The sequence below is a fragment of the Lepidochelys kempii genome, chromosome 14 (genome assembly GCF_965140285.1).
Source record: "Lepidochelys kempii isolate rLepKem1 chromosome 14, rLepKem1.hap1, whole genome shotgun sequence".
Taxonomy (NCBI): Eukaryota; Metazoa; Chordata; order Testudines; family Cheloniidae; genus Lepidochelys; species Lepidochelys kempii.
Window position 1 is genome coordinate 25,638,642 of NC_136393.1, and position 26,297 is coordinate 25,664,938.

The 26,297-nt window shown below is 48.4% G+C and overlaps 1 protein-coding gene across 5 annotated transcripts in view; it reads right to left on the minus strand.

Moving 5' to 3' along the window:
- Nucleotides 1-26,297, minus strand: part of DNAH9 (dynein axonemal heavy chain 9) — a 391,252-nt gene that overhangs the window by 319,745 nt on the left and 45,210 nt on the right. For all 5 annotated transcript variants that reach the window (XM_073310874.2, XM_073310873.2, XM_073310875.2 and 2 more), the window contains 5 exons: nucleotides 24,142-24,383; nucleotides 17,709-17,844; nucleotides 11,480-11,676; nucleotides 10,958-11,382; nucleotides 1,913-2,135 (listed from right to left, as the gene is read on the minus strand). In XM_073310874.2, coding sequence (XP_073166975.2) covers nucleotides 1,913-2,135; nucleotides 10,958-11,382; nucleotides 11,480-11,676; nucleotides 17,709-17,844; nucleotides 24,142-24,383 — 1,223 coding nt within the window. The remainder of the gene's footprint in view (nucleotides 1-1,912; nucleotides 2,136-10,957; nucleotides 11,383-11,479; nucleotides 11,677-17,708; nucleotides 17,845-24,141; nucleotides 24,384-26,297) is intronic.

Here is a 26,297-nt window from a genome sequence, read left to right on the forward strand (position 1 = left end):
TGACCCGAGTCCTCCACATCTCTCAATTCCCCTCTTCCCCACCAGTGCTCTCAGAATAGTGGTTCTGTCTCATAGATCATTCACAGTCTGTAACAAAAGAAACTTTCCAGCTTGTTTTTGTGCCTGTTCACTTGGGTCAGAAGAGTAACTGAAAGTTGCCAGTGCTTGCCAGGAGAGAAAAAAACGTCTGGGATGAAACTCGACATGTTCAGAGGTTGCATTTAGTTTGGATAGTTACCCACACCTTCCAAAGGGGAAAATCTCCTGGCAACTGGCTTGCCCACCACAGAGGTCCCAATGCTTCCTACTTTCACCTCTGAGAGAATCCTTGAAGAGTTCCATCTCTTATGAGGATACTTTGCTCTTTCTACTTCCTTTCCCAACTGAAACCACAATGGGGGAAGTAGCAAGAAAAAGGCAAAATTCAAGCAGAGCTTTGGCCCACTTCTTACTTTAACAGCTGTCTGTCCTCCCCTTCAGTTAGACTCTATCCATTTGTATGGACTATTCATGCACCAATCAGCTTAAGATCTAGGTTCCTCAAGATAGCAGAAGAGAGCATTATATAAAGGATCTTATTTGCCTCTATTTCTCTTGCTGTATGTGGAAGTAAAGATACTGACTGGATCTCTATGCAACTGCATGGAGCTGAAAAGTTGCTGGACAGAAAAAAATGGTTCCCCAGTTCTACTCCTAAGGACAGCCTTGGTGTTTTAACTCCCCTGCAAAAAATTTAGTTGCTGAAATTTACTTACAAGAATACAAGCACTAAAAACCAAGGAATTCCCCAAGATAAGGCAACTGTCACACCCAACAAAACTCCACCTATAATGCTTAACTGAAATCCTCCTTCCACAAATCCACAAGAGAGTCACTTTGTGAGGAAGATCACCTTTAGCCCTAGAAACCTGCACCGGGGCCCCAGGAATATTTAATAATTGGACTTTGTAATAAGCCTCTCATTTTGTATTTTTCCATTTTAACAGGATCTAAAAGATTTCTCAGGCCCCTGTTAACCTGGTAACTGAGCACCTCACACCTCAATGTACTTCACCTCACAACACCCCTGTGAGGTTTGGAAGGACGACACGGAGGGAACTGAGGCCCAGATACTAAGGGCCAGACTTTTAAAGGTATTCAGGCACTAAAAGATGCAGCTCCGTGCCTAGTGAGATTTTTCAAAAGCACCCGCTGCCTAATGCCAAGGTGGTTTGCACAAGGTCACACAGGAATCGTGCAGCAGAGGTAGGAATTAAATGCCAGTCTTCCGAGTCTTAGGCTAGTGCCCTAAACAAGGGACTACCCTTTGTAACAAGAACATAAGAATCGCCGCACTGGGTCAGACCAATGGTCCATCCAGCCCAGTACCTTGTCTTCCAATGGTGACCAATGCCAGATGCTTCAGAGGAAATGAACAGACCAGGGCAATTACTGAGTGATCTAGCCCCTGTTGTCCAGTCCCAGCATCTGCCAGTCAGAGGCTTAGGGACACCCAGAGCATGGGGTTGCATCCAAGCACTAATGCCCTCTCATTACAGCACTCACCAAAAAACCTGCTTAATGGACCTATTAAAAGTAACTCCATAAAGTAATTAACAGATCTACCTGAACATGTGTTCTGTTCTTATGCAGTGAGTGCTATCCATCTGGGGAGGGGCACTGCATCGTTCACACTTAACAACAGGCTAAATCTCTGCTGTAAGTGACAATCTTGATGTAGCTTTATCTAGGGAGCTGCGATGGCACATCCACAACACATGTTCTGCCACTTGGCTATCAAAATAATCTGCCCACTGAGGCCTACTGATTACTAAACCCGGGTACTTAACATTCGCTAATATACACTGATCACTTTCTTTTTAGGTGTCTAATATTTTGCAGTTTTGTGTATTGGTCATAGGTTTTCACCAACCTCTAATTGCTTATACACCTCATCTGTAAGTTCTTGCTCATATATCTTCAGTAGCTCAATGGTTTGCTTCAGGGGCTCAAACATCTCATCCGTGCTGGTCTGTCTTTCTTTAACAGCCATAAGATGACCCATAATCTCCACCAAACCATCATAATCTCCTTTTTCAACCTCTTTGTTCAAACCTCTATCAGCATTCTTTATAAATTCTTCAAGATTAGCCAAGCTAAATAATACAAAACAGGAAAACACAGTGAGAGCAGTTTATATAAAACGGTTACTCACCTTCTCGTAACTGTTGCTCTTCAAGATGTGTTGTTCATGTCCGTTCTAATCAGGTGTGCATGCACTGTGTGCATAACAGCCAGAAGATTTTTCCCCTAACAGTATTCATAGGGTCGGCCTGGGTGCCCCCTGGAGTCGCGCCTTCATGTCACCCAATATAGGGCCCCTGCCGACCCAACCCCCGCTCAAGTTCCTTCTTGCTGGGTACTCCGGCAGAAGGGTAGGAGGGTGGGTATTGGAATGGACATGAACAACACATCTCGAAGAACAACAGTTACGGGAAGGTGAGTAACCGTTTTTTCTTCGAGTGCTTGTTCATGTCAATTCCAGTCGGGTGAATCACAAGCCCAAGTTCAGGAATGGGGGTCAGAGTTGTCCACTAATTGGAGTACTGCTCTACCAAAAGCCATGCCATCTCTGACCTGCTGGGTAATTGCATAAGGTGTGTAAGTATGTATGTGAAAGTATGTATGGAGGACCATGTCGCTGCCCTGCATATTTCCTGGGTAGGCACCTGAGCCAGGAAAGTCGTTGAAGAGGCCTGCACCCTGGTGGAGTGCGCAGTGATCGGAGGGGCAGGCACCCCTGCCAGATTATAGCACTCTCGGATGCAGGACAAGATCCACAACGAAATTTGTTGAGAAAAGACTGGAAGACCCTTCATTCTGTCCACCACAGCCATGAATAGTTGGATGGACTTTCGGAACAGCTTTATTCTCTCGATGTAAAAGGCTAATGCTCTGCGGACATCCAAAGAGTGGAGCCTCTGCTCCCTGCCACTAGAGTACACCTTAGGCTAGAACACAGGGAGGAAGATGTCCTGGTTGATGTGAAACTGGGAGACAACCTTTGAGAGGAAAGCTGGGTGAGGCTAGAGCTAAACCTTGTCCTTGTAGAACACTGCGTAAGGGGGCTCTGATGTTAGGGCCTTGAGCTCAGACACCCTCCTAGCTGAAGTTATTGCCACCAGAAACACCAACTTGTATGAGAGGTAGAGCAGGGAGCACGTTGCTAGCGGTTCAAAAGGCGGCACCGTCAGTCTGGAAAGAACCAGGTTGAGGTCCCAGGCCAGGACCGGCTGCCTGACTTGTGGGTATAGTCTGTCGAGACCTTTGAGGAAATGGCTGACCATAGGGTTGGTGAAGACTGACCATCCCTCTGCGCCTGGACAGAAGGCAGAGATGGCGGCCAAGGGAACCCTTATTGATGACATGGACAGTCCTGCTGCTTGAGATGGAGATCATGCCACTTATATTAGACTGATGCAAGCATTGGGGACGAATGGTGCTGCACCAAGCAGACTGAAAATCTCTTCCACTTGGCAAGGTACGTAGCCCTGGTGGAAGGCTTCCTACTGCCAAGGAGGACATATCTAACCGGGTCCAAGCAAGAGAGCTCCTTCGGGTTCAGCCATGGAGCTTCCACGCAGTGAGGTGCAGTGACTCGAGGTTCAGGTGTTGAAGACGGCTGCGATCTTGAGTTAGTAAGTCCGAGACGAGTGGCAAGGTGACTGAAGATTCCACGGACATTTCCAGGAATGATATGTACCAGTGCTGGCGGCACCAGGCTGGAGCTATGAAAAAATCACCGAAGCTTGTTCCCTCCGTATCTTGAGGAGCACCTTGTGAACGAGAGGGATAGGCAGAAACACATATAGGACATAGCCTCCCCATCACTGGCGCCAACTTTCCTTGGTGCCAGTGGGTGCTCGCGCCCGCCCTTGGCCCCTGCCCGACTCCACCCCCTCCCTGCCCCTATTGGACCCTCCCCAAATCCCCGCTCTGGCCCCACCTCTTCCCGAGTGCGCTGCGTTCCTCCTCCTCCCCCCTCCCTCCCAGCGTTTGCCGCACAAAACAGCTGTTTTGCGGCACAAGCGCTGGGAGGGAGTGGGGAGAAGCAGGACGTGGCGGCGCGTTCAAGGGAGGCAGCGTGGAGGCGGAGGTGAGCTGGGGCGGGTCGAGGAGCTGCCGGTGGGTGCAGAGCAACCACCAATTTTTCCCCGTGATTGCTCTAGCCCCAGAGCACCCATGGAGTCAGTGCCTATGCTCCCCATGGGAGGAGCAACACATCTACGATGGAGCCTGGGCTGTGATTTAGGGAGGAACAGAACTGCTGGCACTTCCTGTTGCATCGCGTGGTGAACAGGTCTATCTGGGGAAAACCCCACTGATGGAAAATTGAGTTTGCAACGTCCAGGGAAAGGGGCCACTTGTGGCCGTGGAACAACCTGCTGATATATCCACCAACTCGGTCTGTACTCCAGGGAGGTACGATGCTTGTAGATGTATCAAATGTTCTACACAGAAGTCCCACCACATAAGGGCTTCCTGTCACAGGAGCATGCACACCCGTTTGCTCATATAAAACATCGCTGTGCTGTGGTCTGTCATAATTGATACACGTCTCCCTGTCAAATGGGCTCAGAAAGACTGGCATGCCAGGTGCACTGCTCTCAGCTCTCTGACATTGATGTGGAGAACAAGTTCCACCTGAGACTGGAGGCCTTGTGTTCTGAGCTCTCCCAGATGTGCTCCCCAGCCCAAGGCTGACACATCCGTCACCAGCGAGACAGATGGCTGGGGGATAATGAAGGGGATCCCTGCACATACTATCTGTGGGTCAAGCCACCACAGGAGGGAGTTGAGTACTGTGCAAGGCAGGATTACGATTCTGTCCAAGCTGTCCCAGACTGGCCGATATACTAACGCTAGCCACACCTGAAGAGGTCGAAGTCTGAGTCTGGCATGCTGTACTACGTAGGTACAAGCAGCCACGTGTCTCAGGAGTTTCAGGCAATTCCTTGCTATGGGTGGTGGGGAACTGCCTAAGACCTCATATGATGTTGTCAAGGGACAGAAACCTTGCTTCCGGGAGGTATGCCCTGGCTCTTGTTGAGTCCAGTACTGCCCCTATAAACTCTATTCTCTGAACTGGGGACAGTGTTGATTTCCCCTCATTCAGAAGGAGGCCCAGTTCATCGAACATCGTTCCTATGAAGTCGACTTGTGCCTCCATTTGAGCTCTGGAGCAGCCCTTGATGAGCCCATCATCGAGGTATGGAAACACTTGTACCTGCCTCCTGTGCAGGAACGCAGCCTCAACAGGCATGCACTTGGTGGACAACTGAGGTGCCGCTGACAGACTGAATGGGAGGACTGTGAACTGGTAGTGGGTGTTGTTCACCACAAACCTGGGGTATTTTCTGTGGGACCGAATTATTGCTATGTGAAAGTACACGTCCTTCAAGTCGAGGACAGCATACCAGTCTCCTGGATCCAGTGAAGGGATGACGGAGGCCAAAGAGACCAGGCAGAACTTGTGTTTCTTCATGAACTTGTTGAGTTCTCACAGGTCTAGGATAGGCCTGAGCCCCTCTCTGGCTTTCAGTATTAGGAAATACCAGGAATGGAAACCCTTGCCCTTCTGCTCCTGAGGAACCTCTTCCACTGCCCCAGCGAAAGGAGTGAGTGCACCTCCTGTATATGTTGTTGCTTGTGAGAGAGGTCCCTAAAGAGGGACAGGGAAGGGGGGTAGAAGGGTGGGAGGGCACAAAATTGGATAGAGTATCCCCTCTCTACCATGCAGAGCACCCAGCAGTCCGAAATAATACGGGACCATGCACAGTAGAAAGGGGACAGTCGGGGGGAAAAGGTAAGGCGGGGTAGATCCAGTTCTTGTTCTGGTACACCATCCTCGACCGCACCTTCAAAAGGCTGGTTTGGGGCCGGAAGGTGCCTTGGGTTGGCCAGAGCTCTGGCCTGAGGATGGGTGCGGTGTCTTCCTACCGCCCCTATTCCTCTTCTGGGAACCATCCTGTCGATTGTTGGTAGAAACACGGAGGAGGCTATGGTCTGAAATGCCTGTGCTGTGTAGCGGGAGTGTGTATGCCCAGGAACTTGAGGGTGGCCCTTAAATCTTTTAAACTGTGCAGTCTTCTGTCTGTCTTTTCAGAGAATAGGGCCTGACCTTCAAAGGGTAGGTCTTGAATGGTCTGTTGGACTTTGTGAGGGAGTCCAGAGACCTGGAACCAAGAGGAGCTTCTCATGGTCATCCTCATAGCCATGGTTCGGGCAGCCGTGTCAGCATTGTCAAGAGCTGCCTGAAAGCAGGCCCTAGAAATGAGTTTGCCTTTCTTCACCAAGGCATTAAATTTGGAGTGGGAGTCTGGTGGTAACAGCTAGGCGAACTTGGCCATCGTTCCCCAGGTGTTAAAGGAGTACCTACTAATGATGGCCTGCTGGTTTGAAATGTGGAGCTGCAAACCACTGGTGGAGTAGACTTTTCTCCCAAACAAGTCCACCTTTTTCGCTTCCCGATTTTTAGGGGAGGGTCCCTGAAACTCCTGATGCTCCCTTTCGTTTGCAGCATCCACCACCAAAGAGAAAGGTGTAGGATGAGTATAGAGATGCACGTATCCTTTTAAGGGGATGAAATGGTGTCTCTCATTCCTCTTCTCTGTAGGGGGCAAAGAGGCTGGAGTCTGCCACAAAGCTTTTGTGGTCTCATTTATAGTTTTGATGAGTGGCAGCACAATACGCGAGGACCCAGGTTCTGGGCCACCCTACGCAACAACTGTTGCAGGACCCTGCTACCCTCCAAGGTCAGGGCCGTTGAAGCATCCGCAATGGCCTTATCTGGGGAAGGACGAGAGCACCGGCACATGGCCTAGGTCACTGCCCTCGGTACCAAGAGGGTCATGTTGTTCGTTGGGCTCCTGCATCTCCGGTGTCGCAGAGGTCGGTGCCCAGATGGTCGCCTGAGCGGCAGGTGGAGATATCGGCGTTGTCTCTGATGCCAGCTGCTGCGAGGGAGCGAAGGATGCCAACACAACCAACGCCGACCTGGATCGCAATGCCTGGCTCTGACCCCGGGCTTGATGATAGGCCCAGGGAGTCCAAAAGGGCCACTGAGTTGGTGGTTGCCATTGAGGTGGCAATGGCGCCGGAGGAGGCTGGCGGTGTCGCTGAGATCTAGACCGCCTGCTGCTGGACCTATCTGAACGATGGGACTCCGCCTCAGACCCTGAGGTCTCGGAAAAGGAAGACCATGGAGGAGCAGTATTGGGTGGTGCCGATGAGCAGTGCTGGGCCTCTGGGGATTGGTGCAGTCCCCCCACGTGGGCGGCTGGCACCGGGGAATGGTGCAGCGGAGATGGGGAGTGGTGTGACATCATCGCCAGCTTGCCCCGAGATGGGATAGGTGGCTGGGTTATCACCGGTGCCTCGTCCCTCCTTGCAGAAGGTGGTACTATCAGACGAATAAGGTCCTGAGCTGTCTCAAAAGTCTCCAGAGTGGAGGGGAGTTGAATGTCCCAGCCATGAAGGTCCAGAGAACGGTAGTGGGCCGGACTCGACTGGACCCTTTAAGGGCAGGAGTTGATGAGCCCCTGGAAGGCTGCAGACCCAAAGTAGGCTCGATGGACTGAGGCCTCCCTGCCACTGGCTCCTTAGGCTTAGGAGAGGAAGAGCACCCCCTCTCCCACCTCTTTTTCTTCTGGGGCACCAGGGATGAGGATCGGCGCCTGCCAGAAGTCTTATGTTCAGCGCCGTGCCGGTGCCAGGAGTCCTTAGCCTCCTTTCTTGGAGCTGGTGCGCTGCGCACAGAGGCTCCGCCAACCCGAGGTTGGACTGTGGATGGAGGGCTGCCTCCATGAGAAGAATTCTGAGTCTCTGCTCATGATCCTTAAGGGTCCTCAGTCGAAACTCCTGACAAATGCCGCATTTGTCCTTTTGGTGACTCTCCCCAAGGCACTTCAAAACAAGAAGTGTGTGGCTCACTCTTTGGCATCAATTTACTGCAGACTTCACACAATTTGAACCCCGGTGACCAAGGCATGCCCCGGTGTAGGGAAACAAAACAGGGGGGAGACCCCCGCAACGGAAACTTAGAGAACCTACTAACACCACTAATACTACTAAGAATCTAACTATGTACAAATGACAGTGGGACACCACTAAAGGCACTTGCAGATGCAAGAGTGAGGAAAGTTCCATATAGCTGTCACTGGCGGTAAAAAGAAACCGAGCAGGGGTCGGGTCAGCAGGGCCCTATATTGGGCGCCATGAAGGCACGACTCCAGGGGGCACCCAGGCCGACCCTATAGATACTGCTAGGGGAAAAATCTTCCGGCTGTCGTGCACGCAGCACACACACACCTGCTTGGAATTGACATGAATAAGCACTCGAAGAATTACACATTATGTACCTTAATCCAGGCTCTGGACTTGTACAGAGTTCAAAGAGAAAAACCTTTCTAATCCTGCCCATCTCATACACCCCCAGTCTATAGGGCCCCAATTCAGCTAAGCACATATTGAACCTGTAGCACCCCCTTAAATCCAATGAGGGTCAATAGGACTACATATGCTAACATGCTTTGCCTCACAGGAGCGCATTGTTGAATCAGGACCTATGTACAAAAAGATTTAATCATCTTATGAACTAAGTTATTCACAAAGAGTTAACATTTCAGGGAAGTTGAGGACATGGTTGCCATATTACCTTAATGCATGCACGGAAAGCAAGAGAAGTTTAGAAATAGGAAATATCCAGATTATACCTTTTATTTCTGGTAATGACAGGTGGATAGGATAGGGTGGGTAGGTAGATTGATTGTTTGGTGTGTGTGTATATACATACACATACATATATATACACATACATATACATATATATATACACACACACACACACATCCAAGAAATGTGTATATACCGTGTGTATATTTTTGTATAAATCTGTTTCTTGGATGGAAGGCATTACAGGAGTGTCAAGTGTGTGTGTATATTATATATACATATATATATACATTGTGACAAAGTTCCTCCTCTGCCTTGGTGGATCCTGCACTTACTGGTGGATTTGCTTGCCTCAGAGGTTCACAGCAGCCCTCAGTTTGGCCACTTTCGTGGCTCAAATCTGCTGTTCACTCAGTTAGCCTCATCACTGGCCAGCACGGGGAAAGGAAGAAGAACAATCCCTGCAGTCTCTGCTGATCCACCTAGTGGATCGGGGAACAGGCCAGAGACCATCCCCTCTGGTGGAACCCACAGTTCAGTTCAACTCCTCCTGTATCAAGTAGGGAGTTGCGGGGGATGGAGGGATGGGGGGAACCCAGGCCCACCCCCTACTCCAGGTTCCAGCCCAGGGCCCTGTGGATTGCAGCCATCTACAGTGGCTCCTGTAACAGGTGCATGACAGCTACAACTCCCTGGGCTACTTCCCCATGGCCTCCTCGCAACACCTTCTTTATTCTCACCACAGAACCTTCCTCCTGATGTCTGATAATGCTTGTAATTCTCAGTCTTCCAGCAGTACACCTTCTCACTCTCAGCTTCTTCATAGAATCATAGAATATCAGGGTTGGAAGGGACCTCAGGAGGTAATCTAGTCCAACCCCCTGCTCAAAGCAGGACCAATCCCCAATTTTTGCCCCAGATCCCTAAATGGCCCCCTCAAGGATTGAACTCACAACCCTGGGTTTAGCAGGCCAATGCTCAAACCACTGAGCTATCCCTCCCCCCTTGCGCCTCTTGCTCCCAGTTCCTCGCAGGCACACCACAAACTGAAGTGAGCTCCTTTTTAAACCCAGGTGCCCTGATTACCCTGCCTGTTTTAATTGATTCTAGCAGCTTCTTGATTGGCTGCAGGTGTTCTAATCAGCCTGTCTGACTTAATTGTTTCCAGAAAGTTTCTGATTGTTCTGGAACCTTCCCTGTTACCTTACCCAGGGAAAAGGGACCTACTTAACCTGGGGCTAATATATCTGCCTTCTATCACGTCTATCCATCTGGCCTGACTCTGTCACAACATATACACATATGCATACACACTTACTTGACATTCCTATACATAATGCCTTCCATCCAAGAAATCCTTCATTAATTAGGCCTTTAAACATCCCTGTAAGCTATAGTTAGTATGTGCATCATGATATCTACTTTTAAAGCTGAGGAAATTATTGGTAAGAAATATTTTATCTGACAGATTGAGACTCCTTTTGTGCTCTTGGAATAACCATAAGAAGATCACATTTTCCTCCAATGTATTTGCTCTTCAGGACTATCTACCAATCTTTAATGTGAATATTTTTTAACCCAACGGATTGATTTCAAACAGTCCTCTGTGAGTATTTGATAATCAGACTGTGTTCTTTTGTTGTAATTGGTCAAATAAGTCACATGGTATTGTTTCTCTTCCCTGACTGGATGAGTGAGCAGGCACTTCTGGCATTTAACCTATGTTAATTTAAAATTTCTTTCCTTCCTCACACTTGCGACTTTGAAACTCACTCTCCAGGATCCCTCATGCCAACAACCCTAGATGAAATGTTCAGAGAAAGGAAACACGAAAGAGCAAATTCATTTAAAACTTTAAGGAACTATGCACAGGAAATATCTTGCAGTATTAGCCCAGCTTTACGTGTGGGGGAGCTAGGTACAGACAGGATAAGTATAAAAACAATAGACAAACAGATAGAGCAAGTCCCTGGAATAACTGGAAGTAGGACCTAAGAGCCTAGCTCAGCAGAGCGCTGTCCTAGCCACTCAGCAGCACCACTCCCCCAGCCTCAGACCCAGTGCAAGGCCTCACGTCAGAGTAACACTTTCAGGGAATGCAACGTGTAGGGGACATGACGGTGCTTCACTCCTCAGGACAGTATGGGGTGGACAGAGAAAACAAATCCCACACTGCTCAGTGTAACCTCCTGGATGGAGCCCAATGAATGGAGATCTGGAGATGGGACAGACAAATCTTTGTTACCTGTGTGTCACATGATCAATGAGATGCTGCTTAAACATCAGGCTCCACCTTTTGATGACATTCAGCAGGGATGCTTTGAAAGGCCGAGCATCAATTTTCATCCAACTGTCGAAGATGTTCACTGGTTCCAGGCGGTTGACTTCATCATAGATTCTCTCGTAGGAGTCAATTTGCTCCCTGAACTGATGCAATGTGGGAGGGCTCTCTGGGACTCCATTGTCCGCATGGGCTTCAATTTCTGCTGCAGTCAGGACGTGCCCATACAACAGGAACTGGCGTATGAATTCCTTCCTGTCATCCCCATAGAGGTAAGAGTAGTGGTCGAAGGAGTTGCGATAGCCATTGCAGGTTGACATCGTGTTCTGCACACGCTCCATGAGGCTGTGGCGCATGTCAGCTAAGTCACCCATGTCCTCCATATCAGCCTAGGAAATGACAGAGAGGCCTTGTGAGTGGATGCTCATCCAGAGCACACTTTGCACATTGCTGTGCAATAGGAAATCATGCACTGGGGCAAGAGACCTGATAGTGAGGGAAAACACTGTGCTCAGCCAGCCTGGACACCAGGGACGAGATCCGGTAGATGTCATTGAGGAGTCCTTCGACCATGTCATAGAAGCCATCGTTAGCACCAGGATCCAGCGCGGGATGGAATACCAAATCGGGGATAACCAGATCCAGCCGCACCTCAAACAGGGGAGCCAGTGCTGCCTTGGAATCTGACAGAGAGCAAAAGAGATGATGGGGTCTGGGCTAGAGTAAGACAAGAAGTGACTTTACTCCACCACCACGCCCCCCCACCACGCCCCCGCCCCCACCTCCACCCAGTGGACACTAGAGCTGAACGAATAATTGATTGGTGGTTTCCCAAGGATCAGTGATCATGACCTGATTATATGCATTATGGGCAAACAGAGGACAGTTCCAACCAATAAAATAAATATCTAATGTTTCAAAACACCTAATTTCCCCATGCTGAGAAAATTTAGAAGTGAAACTGACTGGGAGAAAACATTTAGACAGAAAAATCTGAATGAAAATTGGGAGTTCTTAAAAGAAGAGTTTATTAGGTTCCACAATCAAGAAAAGATGACAACTTTGGCTAACAGCCCATCCTCTTCAGTGATGATGGCAGCAATTAGTAATAAAAAAGCAACAAATAAACGTAAAAAAGCAAATATACAGCAATTAGTATAAATTACAAGTTATGAAGTGTAGAATATTGATAAGGGAAACTAAAGACTGCAGGGAAACTAAAACTGCAGAAAAACCTGAGAGTCTCTGGACTAAGTTTAGAAGTGTGAGCAACAAGGGTGATGCCAGGGTGGGAGTGTGCTATAGACCACCAGATCAGGGGGATGAGGTGGACGAAGCTTTCTTCAGGCAACTAACAGAAGTAATTAGATCACAGGGAGGACTTTAATCACCCCGATATCTGCTAGGAGAGCAATACAACAGTGCACAGAAAAGCAAGGAAGTTTTTGGAAAGCATAGGCAACAATTTCCTGGTGCAAGTGCTGGAGGAACCAACTCGGGGCAGAGCTCTTCTTGACCTGCTGCTCACAAACCGGGAACAATTAGTAGGGGAAGCAAAAGTGGATGGGAACCTGGGAGGCAGTGACCATGAGACGGTCGAGTTCAGGATCCCGACAAAAGGAAGAAAGGAGAGCAGCAGAATACGGACACTAGACTTCAGAAAAGTAGACTTTGACTCCCTCAGGGAACTGATGGGCAGGATCCCCTGGGAGAACAACATGAGGGAGAAAGGAGTCCAGAAGAGCTGGCTGTATTTTAAAGAATCCTTATTGAGGTTGCAGGAACAAACCATCCCGATGTGTAGAAAGAATAGTAAATATGGCAGGCAACCAGCTTGGCTTAACAGTGAAATCCTTGCTGATCTTAAACACAAAAAAGAAGCTTACAAGAAGTGGAAGATTGGACAAATGACCAGGGAGGAGTATAAAAATATTGCTTGGGCATGCAGGAGTGAAATCAGGAAGGCCAAATCACAATTGGAGTTGTAACTAGCAAGGGATGTTAAGAGTAACAAGAATGGTTTCTACAGGTATTTTAGCAACAAGAAGGTGGTCAGGGAAAGTGTGGCCTCCTTACTGAATGGGGGAGGCAACCTAGTGACAGAGGATGTGGAAAAAGCTAATGTACTCAATGCTTTTTTTGCCTCTGTCTTCACGAACAAGGTCAGCTCCCAGACTACTACACTGGGCAGCACAGCATGGGGAGGAGGTGGCCAGCCCTCTGTGAAGAAAGAAGTGGTTTGCGACTATTTAGAAAAGCTGGACAAGCACAAATCCATGGGGCCAGACGCACTGCATCCGAGGGTGCTAAAGGAGTTGGTGGATGTGATTGCAGAGCCATTGGCCATTATCTTTGAAAACTCATGGCGATCGGCGGAGGTCCTGGATGACTGGAAAAAGGATAATGTAGTGCCCATCTTTAAAAAAGGGAAGAAGGAAGATCCGGGGAACTACAGGCCAGACAACCTCACCTCAGTCCCTGGAAGAATCATGGAGCAGGTCCTCAAGGAATCAATTCTGAAGCACTTAAAGTAGACGAAAGTGATTAGGAACAGTCAGCATGCATTCATCAAGGGCAAGTCATGCCTGACTAACCTAACTGCTTTTTATGATGAGATAACTGGCTCTGTGGATGAGGGGAAAGCCGTGGACGTGTTTTAACTTGACTTTAGCAAAGCTTTTGATACGATCTCCCACAGTATTCTTGCCAGCAAGTTAAAGAAGTATGAGCTGGATGAATGGACTAGAAGATGGATAGAGAGCTGGCTAGATCTTTGGGCTCAACAGGTAATGATCAATGGCTCCATGTCTAATTGGCAGCTGGTGTCAAGCGGAGTGCCCCAATGGTCGGTCCTGGGGCCAGTTTTGTTCAATATCTTCATTAATGATCTGGAGGATGGTGTGGATTGCACCCTCAGCAAGTTTGCAGAGGACACTAAACTGGGAGGAGTGGTAGATACACTGGAGGGTAGGGATAGGATACAGCAGGAGCTAGACAAATTAGAGGATTGGACCAAAAGAAATCTGATGAGGTTCAACAAGGACAAGTGCAGAGTCCTGCATTTAGGATGGAAAAATCCCATGCACTGCTACAGACTAGGGACTGAGTGGCTAGGCAGCAGTTCTGCAGAAAAGGACCTAGGGGCTACAGTGGATGAGAAGCTGGATATGAGTCAAAAGTGTGCAGTTGTTGCCAAGAAGGCCAACAGCATTTTGGGATGTATAAGCAGGAGAATTGCCAGCAGATCGAGGGACGTGCTCATTCCCCTCTATTCAGCATTGTTGAGGCCTCATTTGGAGTACTGTGTCCAGTTTTGGGCCCCACACTACAAGAAGGATGTGGAGAAATTGGAGAGAGTCCAGCGAAGGGCAACAAAAATGATTAGGGGGCTAGAGCACATGATTTATGAGGAGAAACTGAGGGAACTGGGATTATTTAGTCTGCAGAAGAGAAGAATGAGGGGGGATTTGATAGCTGCTTTCAACTACCTGAAAGGGGGTTCCAAAGAGGATGGATCTAGACTGTTCTCAGTGGTAGCAGATAACAGAAAAAGGAGTAATGGTCTCAAGTTGCAGTGGGGGAGGTTTAGGTTGGATATTAGGAAAAACTTTTTCACTAGGAGGGTGGTGAAACACTGGAATGCGTTACCTAGGGAGGTGGTGGAATCCCCTTTCTTATTGGTTTTTAAGGTCAGGTTTGACAAAGCCCTGGCTGGAATGATTTAGTTGTGGATTGGTCCTCCTTTGAGCAGGGGGTTGGACTAGATGATCTCCTGAGGTCCCTTCCAACCCTGATATTCTATGAAAGACATCAGGGAAAAATCCATGGCTGGAAAGACCGAGGACAAAAAGGAGGTCTTTTAATAAGTATATCAGGAACAAAAGAAATCCTAACAATGGGATAGGTTCATTACTAGAAAATGATGGCAAAATTATTAATGATGCAGAAAAGGCAAAAGTGTTTTAAAAATTTGTCTTTTTCTGTACTTGGAAAAAAGCAGAATGATGTACTCATATCACATGAGAATGATGAAGAACTTACCAGCCAATTAGTAACTACGTAGGATGTTAAGAAACACCTACTAGGGATAAACATTTTTAAATCAGTAGGCTCAGATAACTTCCACCCAGGAGTCTGAAAAGAGTAAGATGAGGAGATCTCTGGCCCACTGACACTAATTTTGAATAAATATTGGAACAATGGGGAAATTCCAGAAGACTGCGAGAGTGCTAATGTTGTGTCAATATCCGAAAAGGGCAATTGGGATGACTGTGGCAACCATACGCTGGTTAGCCTGACATCAATCCTAGGCAAAGTAATGGAAAACATGATACGGGATTCAACTGATAAAGAATTAAAGGATAGGAATATACTTAATGCCAGTCAACATGGTTTTATGGAAAATTCTTCAAGTCAAACAAATTTAATTTCACTCTTTGATGAGATTACAAGTTTGGCTGATCAAGGTAACTGAGCAGACTCTGACAATCTTAAACTTTTATAAGACGTTTGATTTAGTATCACATGCTATTAGGATTAAAAAATTTGAACTATACAACATCAGGAGAGCACACATTATGTGGTTAAGGACTAGCTAACACACAGATCTCAAAAAGCAGTTGTCAGTAGGGAATCAGGACGTTTCTAGTGGGGCTCTGCAGGGATTGGTACTAGGCCTGATGCTGTTCCACATTTTCATCAACAACCTGGAAATAAATATAAAATCATTGCTAATAAAATTTGTAGATAACACAAAGCCTGGCAACGTGGCAAAGAATAATGAGAACAGTGCAGAAATACAGAGTGATCTGAATCACTTGAAAAATGGGCCCATTCAAACAAAATGTGTTTTAATACAGCCAAATGCAAGCTTACACGTTTAGGAACAAGGAATGCAGCCATCCCTGCTCAATGGGGGGACTGCATCCTGGAATGCAGTAACACTGAAAGGATTCAGGGATCATGATGCACAAGCAACTGAACACAAGTTCCTAGTGTGATGCTGTTACAAACAGAGTTCATGCGATCCTTGGATGTATAAACAGGGCAGTAGCACGTAGGAGTAGGAAGATGATTTTTACTTCTGCATACGGCACTGGTAAGACCAATACTGGAATACAGTATCCGGTTCTGGTGTCCACATTTTTAAAAGGATGTTGAAAATTTGGAGAGGGTGCAGAAAAGAGTCACACAAATGATTTGAGACCTGAAGAAAATGCTGTACAGTGAGAGACAGAGCTCAGACTGTTTAGTTTACCAAAAAGAAAACTGAGAAGTGACTAAATTACAGTACAGAAGTGCCTTCGCGGGAAGGAAATACCAGGTACTTAAGGGCTCTTTAATCAGGAGGAGAAAGGCAGAACAAGAACCAATGACTGGAAGCAGAAGCCAGACAAAGTCCAATTAGAAATAAGACACGTTATTTTAAAAGTGAGGGTGATTAACCACTGGAACAAATGGCCCAGGGAAGTGGTGGATTCTCCATCTCTTCAAATCCAGACTGTAAAAGATGCTTTAGTCAAACACAAGTTACTGGGCTCAATACGGGGGTGACTGGGTGAAATATAATGGCCTGTATTATGCAGGAGGTTAGAAAAGATGATCTAATGGTCCCTTATTAATCACAGGGAGGAAAGTGCCTGGCATGGCAAATGCTGTGAAGAGATTAACAGAATTCACCATATGGTCATAGCAAGCAGAAGAAATACACTTTACTTGTGTCATCTCTGTGCTGCACAGACCTGGGGTGGGTGACTGGGACCAGATTTCCTCATGGGCCAGGTCTCTTATTCCATTTGACCAGTCACAAACTGGACCGTTGAGCCCCTCCTGGATGTGGAAGAGGGGGTCACGCAGTGCCTAGGTCCTTTGCAGATGGGAGAGAGGCTCTCACTGGTGCCAGCACCACTCAGCAGAGCTGGGATCACGACTCTAAATTACATTGTCCATCGTCCTGTGTGGTGCTCTCCACCCCCGGCCCATTAGCACTAATCTGCTCTACAGATTTCTCTGCCTCCACTCAGTTTATGTGAGGGCTCCACACGTTAATGGGCTTCTCAAACACTTGCTGCGACTAGCCAGCCTATGGTGATGCCAATGGTACAGTGTCAGTGTAAGCACAGAGGCAGACCGAAAAAGAGCATCTACTTGTCTCCAGGGAGAGTGTGAAACAGAAATCAGGCAACACAGTGCTATTACCCTTCCTCCGTCTGTGCTGTGTTCCTCCAGATGGGAACCACAGCCTGGTAACGCCTGGGTCTCGAAGGATATGCTACGCTGTAATTAAACACCTGCGGATGGCCCGCGTCAGCTGCCTCAGGCTGAATGCCAAGCCTGAATAGTTATACAACAATCTTATAGTCCCACAGCCTGAGCCCCGCGAGCCCGAGTCGCTGACATTGGCCAGCCACAGGTGTTATGTGGCAGTGTTGGCATACCTGGAGCTAACGGAAACCACGTACATGTGGAGACTCTCAGTGCAGCCCGGAGCCATCCCCAGGAGCTCTGACAGGGCAGCTCAGCACACAATGACTCCTGCTCTTGCTGCACAGCAAAACTGCACTCCTTGTCCAGCTGCCTCCCTCCTGTCCAGACACAAACACCTCCTAGTCATGGACAGCAGGTCAGGACGTTCCAGCTACACACTAGCAATGGAAACCTCGCTGAGAGCAGAGAGGGGAAGCCACCCTGACCTGAGAAAGGACAGCTCAGTTACCTGTGTTTTCCAGGAGGTATTTGAGGGAGCACTCAATAGCGTTAAAGAATCCATCCAAGATCATTTCATCCACATAATCAACGTAGGCTTCCCAAACTTCGGAGGTGGGGTCTGCGGCAAACAGACTCAGGTTTTCCTGAAAAAAAATGGAAGTCACCTTCAAATACAGCCAGACTGAATTCGTCTCATGGTAGAATGACCCACTGGACCTTTATTAAAACAACAGCTACAAATTAATAGAGAGAGATTAAGCAGGTTGATAGCCTTCAGGAAGACAGAGAGCAGATAGGAAGGATGGTCTAGCAGTGAAGGTGCTAACCTAGCATACAAGTGCCCTGGGTTCTGTTCCCTCCTCGAACACAGACTTTTGTGTGACCTTGAATAAATCATTTAGCCTCTCTGCACTGGAGTTCCCATCTCTATGATGGGGCTAATAGCCCTGCCCTGCCTCACAGGAGTGATTCAGATTGCTCTGTCTGACTGCATTGTCACCCCTTACTCCCAACACACCTTTCAGGATCCCTGGGTCCTACACACACCCATCACAACATGATCCAGTGCATTACATGCCCCAATAACAATTATGTGGGTGAAGCCAGACAATCACTCCACTCTCGAATGAACTCACACAGAAAAATGATAAAAGACAAAAACACCACGTCACCCATGGGTGAACATGTTTCACAGAATGATCACTCTATATTTGACCCCTCAGTCCGCATCCTTACAGAAAACTTGAACAGCACCTCCAAAAGATGAGCCTGGTAGTTTAAATTCATAACTTTGCTAGACATTAAAAATCATGCTCTTCATAAAGACACTGGATTTATGACAGGTTTCAGAATAGCAGCCGTGTTAGTCTGTATCCGCAAAAAGAACAGGAGTACTTGTGGCACCTTAGAGACTAACAAATTTATTAGAGCATAAGCTTTCGTGGGCTACAGCCCACTTCATCGGATGCATAGAATGGAACACATAGTAAGAAGATATATGCATACATACAAGTTGGAAGTTGCCATACAAACTGTGAGAGGCTAATTAGTTAAGATGAGCTATTATCAGCAGGAGGAAAAAAAAACTTTTGTAGTGATAATCAAGGTGGCCCATTTAGACAGATGACAAGAAGGTGTGAGGATACTTAACATAGGGAAATAGATTCAATATGTGTAATGACCCAGCCACTCCCGGTCTCCATTCAAACCCAAGTTAATGGTATCTAGTTTGCATATTAATTCAAGCTCAGCAGTTTCTCCTTGGAGTCTTTTTTTTTTAAGCTTTTCTGTTGCAAAATTGCCAGCCTTAAATCTTTTACTGAGTGGCCAGAGACATTGAAGTGTTCTCCTACCGGTTTTTGGATGTTTTGAATGTTTGCAACAGAAAAGCTTCAAAACCAGACTCCAAGGAGAAACTGCTGAGCTTGAATAATAGATCATCTTAACTAATTAGCCTCTCACAGTTTGTATGGCAACCTCCAACTTATCTGTATGTATGTGTATATATATCTTCTTACTATATGTTCCATTCTATGCATCCGATGAAGTGGGCTGTAGCCCACAAAAGCTTATGCTTTACTGGATTTATGGTTTATTAAAACAATCTGCAACCCACTAACTCCCCTTTTTGTCCTATGACTGCAGAGGTATTAATGGGCCAATTCACCTTGAATGGTCTCTTAGAAAATGTGCTAACTACTTATGCTAAGTTTCAGAGGAACAGCCGTGTTAGTCTGTATTCGCAAAAAGAAAAGGAGTACTTGTGGCACCTTAGAGACTAACCAATTTATTTGAGCTCAAATAAATTGGTTAGTCTCTAAGGTGCCACAAGTACTCCTTTTCTTTTTACTTATGCTAAGCAATCTGTTCCACCATTTATTTAGCTGGGACACTGGTACCTTTCCCAGAGCTAAAGAAGACCTTTGTGTAGCTTGCAAGGTTGTCTCTCTCACCAACAGAAGTTGGTCCTATAAAAGATACTACCTTACTCACTGTCTCTCTAACCCAGTGGCTCTCAAACTGTGGGTCAGGACCCTGTTTTAATGGTGTTAGACTTGCTGGAGCATGGGGCCCAAACTGAAGCCTAAGAGCTTCAGCCCTGGGTGGCAGGGCTCAGGTTACAGTCCCCCCTCAGGCTGAAGTTCTTGGGCTTGGGCTTTGCCCCACCCCCACCCCAGTGCAGGGCAGTGAGGCTCAGGCTGTGGTCCCCTCTCCTGAGGTCATGTAGTAATTTTTGTTGTCAGAAGGGGGTTGCAGTACAATGAAAATTGAGAACCCCTAACCAAAGGCAAAGTGTTGCATTTGCTACAGAGGGAGGTAAGGGAAGCTGTAACAGACACCAGTGACCTCCGGTAGAATTACTCAGGGAAGGGCCCTTTGTTTCCCGCTTACTATTTTCCTGTCATATCACTCTCTGTGCTTTCCTCTCCATAAAAAGAAAAGGAGTACTTGTGGCACCTTAGAAACTAACCAATTTATTTGAGCATAAGCTTTCGTGAGCTACAGCTCACTTCATCGGATGCATACTGTGGAAAGTGTAGAAGATCTTTTATACACCCCCCCACACACACACACACACAAACCCACTCTCCTGCCAGCCCCCCCATGTCTAACCTCTGGTCCCCCACCTCCCCAGACTACCCTGGACCTTTCTGCCTCTCTCTCCCCTTCCCCCCCCTCCCCCATGCACACAGTGAGGTTGTGACAGGAGAGTGGGTTTGTGTGCGGGGGGCGGGTGAGAAAACCTGGATTTGTGCTGGAAATGGCCCAACTTGATTATCATACACATTGTAAGGAGAGTGATCATTTTAGATAAGCTATTGCCAGCAGGAGAGTGGGGTGGGGGGAGGTATTTTTTCATGCTTTGTGTGTATAAAAGATCTTCTACACTTTCTACAGTATGCATCCGATGAAGTGAGCTGTAGCTCACAAGTATTCCTTTTCTTTTTGCGAATACAGACTAATGCGGCTGTTACTCTGTTTCCTTTCCATGTTATTAGTGCCTTGATTGTAATGCTGCTGCCTTTGGAATCGGTAATAGATTTCTGAGCAGTGAAGAATATTTCAGCCGATATAAAGGCTCCTAGGAAATATCCAAAGGAGGATGATAGGGATGCAGGCACATTAGAGGAATTCCTTGCCACAGGCTGTGTTCTGATGGGAAGTTGATGAAAAGAGAGGGGCTTAGCACTGAGAACTTCCCTTCTGCATTTATATACCTGAACTGGGCCCACATCATAGAATCGTAGGACTGGAAGGGACCTTTAGAGGTCATCTGTGCTCATGGCAGGACTAAGTATTATCTAGACCATTCCTGACAGGTGTATGTCTAACCTGCTCTTAAAAACCTCCACTGATGCAGATTCCACAACCTCCCTAAGCAATTTATTCCAGTGCTTCACCACCCTGACAGTTAAGAAGTTTTTCCTAAAGTCCAACCTAAACTGTCGTTGTTGCAATTTAGGCCGATTGCTTCTTGTCCTATCCTCAGAGGTTAAGAACAACAATTTTTCTCCCCCATCCTTATAACAAACTTTTATGTACTTGAAAACTGTTGTCATGTCCCCTCTCAGTCTTCTTTTTTCCAGACTAAACAAACACAATTTTTTCAATCTTCCCTCACCTCACTCCAGGTCATGTTTTCTAGACCCTTAATTATTTTTGTTGCTCTTCTCTGGATATTCTCCAATTTCTCCACATCTCTCCTGAAAGGTGACACCCAGAACTGGACACAATACTCCAGCTGCGGCCTAATCAACGCAGAGCAGAGTGGAAGAATTACTTCTTGTGTCTTGCTTCCAACACTCTTGTTAATACATTTCAAATGAAGTTTGCTTTTTTTGCAAGTGTTACACTGTTGACTCATATTTAGCTTGTGATCCAGTATGACCCCCAGATTCCTTTCCACAGTCCTTCTTCCTAGGCAGTCATTTCCAATTTTGTACGTGTACAACTGACTGTTGCTTCCTAAGTGGAGTACTTTGCATTTGTCCTTATTAGAGTTGCCAGGCATCCCATTTTCAACCACAACGCCCGGTCAAAAAGGGACCCTGGCAGCTCTGGTCAACACCGGAGCAGGACTATGGCTCCATACAATTCCCGGAAGTGGCGGCATGTCCCCCACTCTGGCTCCTAGATACAGGGGCAGCCGGGCAGCTCTGTGCACTGCCCCCACCCCAAGCGCCGGCTCTTTAGTTCCCATTGACCGGGAACCGTGTCCAATGGGAGCTGCGGAGGCAGCGCCTGCGGATGGGGCAGTGTGCAGAGCCACCTGGCCACACCCCCACCTAGGAGCCAGGGCGGGGATATGCTGCCACTTCCAGGAGCTGCCTAAGGTAAGCACCGCCCAGACCCTGCACCCTTCACCCCCTCCTACACTCCAACCCCCAGCCCTGAGCCCCCTCTCACACCCAAACTCCCTCCCAGAGCCTGAACCCCCTCCCACACCCCATTCCTCTGCCCCAGTGCTTGGCCCCTCCCGCATCCAAACCCCTTCCCACACCCCAACCCCAGCCCTGAGCACCCTCCCACACTCTGAACCCCTCAGCCCCACCCCCCTCCTGCACCCCAAACCCCTCAATGCAAGCCCCACCCCAGAGCCTGCACCCCCAGCTGAAGCCCTCATCTCCTCCCACACCCCAAGCCCCTGCTCCAGCCCAGTGAAAATGAGCACGTAAGCGCAGGTGGGCAAGAGCAAGCAACGGAGGGAGGGGGGATGGAGTGAGTGAGGGCAGGGCCTCGGAGAAGGGGTGGGGCATCGGGGCAGGGGGCAGAGCAAGGCTGCTCGGTTTTCTGTAATCAGAAAGTTAGCAACCCTAGTCCTTATTGAATTTCATCCTATTTACTTCAGACCATTTCTCCAGTTTGTCCAGATCATTTTTGAATTCTAATCCTGTCCCCCAAAGCACTTGCAACCCCTCCCAGCTTGGTATCATCCGCAAACTTCGTAAGTGTACTCTCATGCCATTTTCTAAATCATTAATGAAGATATTGAACAGAACCGGACCCAGAACTGATCCCTGTGGGACCCCACTCAATGTACCTTTCCAGCTTGATTGTGAACCACTGGTAACCACTGATAATTGAATAGTCAGAGTTGTGTATCTTTGGAAGGGCCTTTCTCTGGGAAAAATCCCATTGGCTCAAGCTATCTATATGAGCTACTTACACAATCCGCATTCCCATAGTATCTGAGCACCTCACAATCCAGTGCATTAATTTTCACAGCACCTTGCAAGGGAGGGAACAGCCATTGTCCCCATTGTACAGATGCACACCTGAGGCTCAGAGAGACTTAGGGCATGTCTACACTAGCACTTTTGTCAGTATAACTTCTGTAGCTCGGGGGTGTAAAATAAACACACCCCTGAGCGACGTAAGTTACACCAACAGACGCACCAGTGTGGACAGCGCTTTGTCAGTGGGAGATGCTCTCCCACTAACACAGATACCACCACTCATTGGGGGTGAATTAATCATGTCAATGGGAGAGCTTTCCCAGCAGCACAGAGCGGCTACACGGGAGATCTTACAGTAATGCAGCTGCGTCGGTACAACTGAGCTGCTGTAAGGTCTCTAGTGTAGACACGGCCTAAGAGATTTGACCAAGGTCACACAGAAAGTCTGTGGTAGAGCAAGGAATTGAACCTCAAGTCTCCTGCTAGCACTTTAACCACTGGACTAAACCCAAAATGTATGTCACCTCCTCTGGTCAAAGAAGCAGAGACTATTCTGGTTCTGGGGACTGAAATTACACATTCTTGGGAAATAATTCAAAATGTGCAAGTCAGACTGTTGATTAAACAGCTCAACAGCACTACAAAGAGATTCAGAGTAATAGAAAATATAACATTCAGAAAAGCAGAACAAAGACTTTTGGACTGTCTTTCAGCAGACTTGCCAGATGGGGCTGTTCCTCTTGCATTAATTTAGTAGCTAAATCTGAGTCGATTTGACACTTGAAATGCGAGCCTCCTCCCTGAGCCATGAAATCGTTTAAAGTGCCTGCTCTAAAATCTAATCACCAGGTGTCAACAGAAATTTTGACCCCGGAACAAACTCTGCTTATCGTATGTTTATTGTTACTGCTTGGAGTGCAAGTGAGGGCAGAAGTCGGGAAGGCGATGGAAACGATGGATTTGGGGTTATGGAGCCACATGCTCACTGAGCGGACAGGGGCATAAAACCGACTACAGTATTGCCAACACTGAACATCCAAAACCAGGAGACAGGTCCCGCACAATCATGAGATTGCCTGAAAAATCAGGAGATTCTTTATATTTGCCTTCTGGATTTTGGTCTTTACTCAAACTTTTCTCCAGAATCATGAATACTAGAAACTTGGTGGGAAGAGAAGCAGGCTCTATGGACAACCAATACCCCCCAGCAGCATTCTGTATCTGCTCTGTAGCACGGTAAAACTGTGCCAGGACTCTCTTCACCTTCACCAGCGCATGGATTCTCAGCCCCGACTCTTTGATGAGGTTGTAGCGCTTTTCTAGCCGTTCAGGCCGGTCATCCAGACTGAGCACATTTTCCTTTTTCCCTTCTTTCCTCTCAAAAATCGGTGAGACCCACGATCTCATGATGCTCTGAATCTCCTCGACATTGTCCTTGGCTTTCTGGATCCTTCGCTCAAGGTCATGAACGCTCTCGATCACCACGGAGATGTGCTCCCACAGGCCTTTTCAACAAATAAAGAGGGTTTGGCTCAGGCTCTGTCTATGCTACAGACTTCTGCCGGCATAGCTACGTGGGTGCGGAGAGGTGTGATCTCTGCCTGACACAGCCGTGTTGGCGGAAGCCCCTCGTGTAGACACAGCTGTGCTGGCGGAAGCTGCACTTTTACCAGCGTAGCTTGTTTCATGTGGGGCACTGGAATCAGCAGTACCAATCGAAGTGCAGGTTTGCTGATACAAGCTGCACCCACTCCAGGAGTGCTTAGCTGGCACCGCAGACTGGTGTTGCTCTACCAGCAAAGGGCTCCTAGTCAAGACACTGCCTGAGCATTTTCATAGCAATTCAGCAGGGCTTGCACATATTCTCACTTTGGATTCTGTTAGGAAATGCTCCTGAATTTTCCTTATGGTCACACGAGTCCCCCATGACCACTGCATAGGTCCCAACATGGGGCAGAGCTAGCCCTGAATGCCAGACACCACCAAGCCTCGTATCACCAGCAAGAGGGTCGTTGGTCTCTCCCAGCCTTTCCCGAATTCTTTTCTCCTGCCAAGAACTCACAATAAAGGCACCCTGCTTCCCCTGGTTTCTGCCAACAGTACTGTCTGTGTTCAAGCCAGGCCCACAGACCCTGCTTCCGGAAGTGGGAATGCCCCTCTGACCAGAGCTCTGCTGGAGAAGCAGCAAGGCACGGGGGACAGAGTATCCTCTGTGTGCAGGGTGTCATTGAAATATCAAAGACAGGGCAAATCCCAGAGCTGGGAGCCAGGCCAAGCAGGGGAAATGTTCAGGGGAGAACAGGCTTAACAATGGTTCTCCTACCCCAGCCCTGCCCCTCCCCAGGCTCACTCTTGCTGTGCTCCCTCCTGCCCCTGGAGAAGAGAGACACCCACATCACAGCCCCTCAAAATTCTCCCCTCCCCCATCCCTCACACAGAGGAGCCCATTAGGATTGCCAACTTTCTAATCACAGAAAACTGAATACCCCTGCCCTGCACCCTACCCCAAGGCCCTGCCTCCTGCCCCATCCCTTCTCCGAGGCCCCACCCCCACTCACTCCATCCCCCCCTCCCTCCGTCACTCGCTCTCCCACCCCCACTCACTCATTTTCACTGGGCTGGGGCAGAGGGCTGGGGTGTGAGAGGGGGGTGAAGGCTCTGGCCGGGAGTGTGGGCTCTAGGGTGCAGGAGGGGGCTCCAGGCTGTAGCCGAGGGGTTTGGAGTGTGGCATGAGGCAGTGGGTTGGGGTGCGGTAGGGGGTGAGGGCTCCGGCTAGGGGTGCAGGCTCTGGGGAGGGGTCAGGGTTTGGGATGAAGGAGGGGGTTCTGGGTTTGGGGGTGGGGCCGAGGGGTTTGGAGTTTGGGAGGGGGCTCTGGGCTAGGGGTGTGGGCTCCAGGGTGGGTCCAGAAATGAGGGGTTCAGGGTGCAGGAGGGGGCTCTGGGCTGGGGGTGTGGGCTCCAGTGTGGGGCCAGAAATGAGGGGTTCAGGATGCAGGAGGGGGCTTTGGGCTGGGGGTGTGGCTGAGGGGTTTGGAGTTTGGGAGGGGGCTTTGGGCACAGGCAGAGGGTTGGGCTGTGGGAAGGGGTACAGGCTCTGGGGTGGAGCCAGAAATGAGGGGTTCAGAGTGGAGAGAGTATTCCAGGCTGGGGGTTTGGGTGAGGGAGAGTGTTAGGGTGCAGGCTCCAGGTGGCACTTACCTCAGGTGGCTCCCGGAAGCGACCGGCATGTCCCTCCAGGAGTCGCGCAGAAAGCCTGCCAGCCCCGTTGCACCGGCAGTGCTGCCAACCAGACTTTTAATGGCCTGGTCAGCGGTGCTGACCAGAGACGCCAGGGTCCCTTTTTGACCGGGCATTCTGGTTGAAAACCAGACACCTGGCAACCCTAGAGCCAGTTCCACTGCCAGGGGACCCTGCACTGC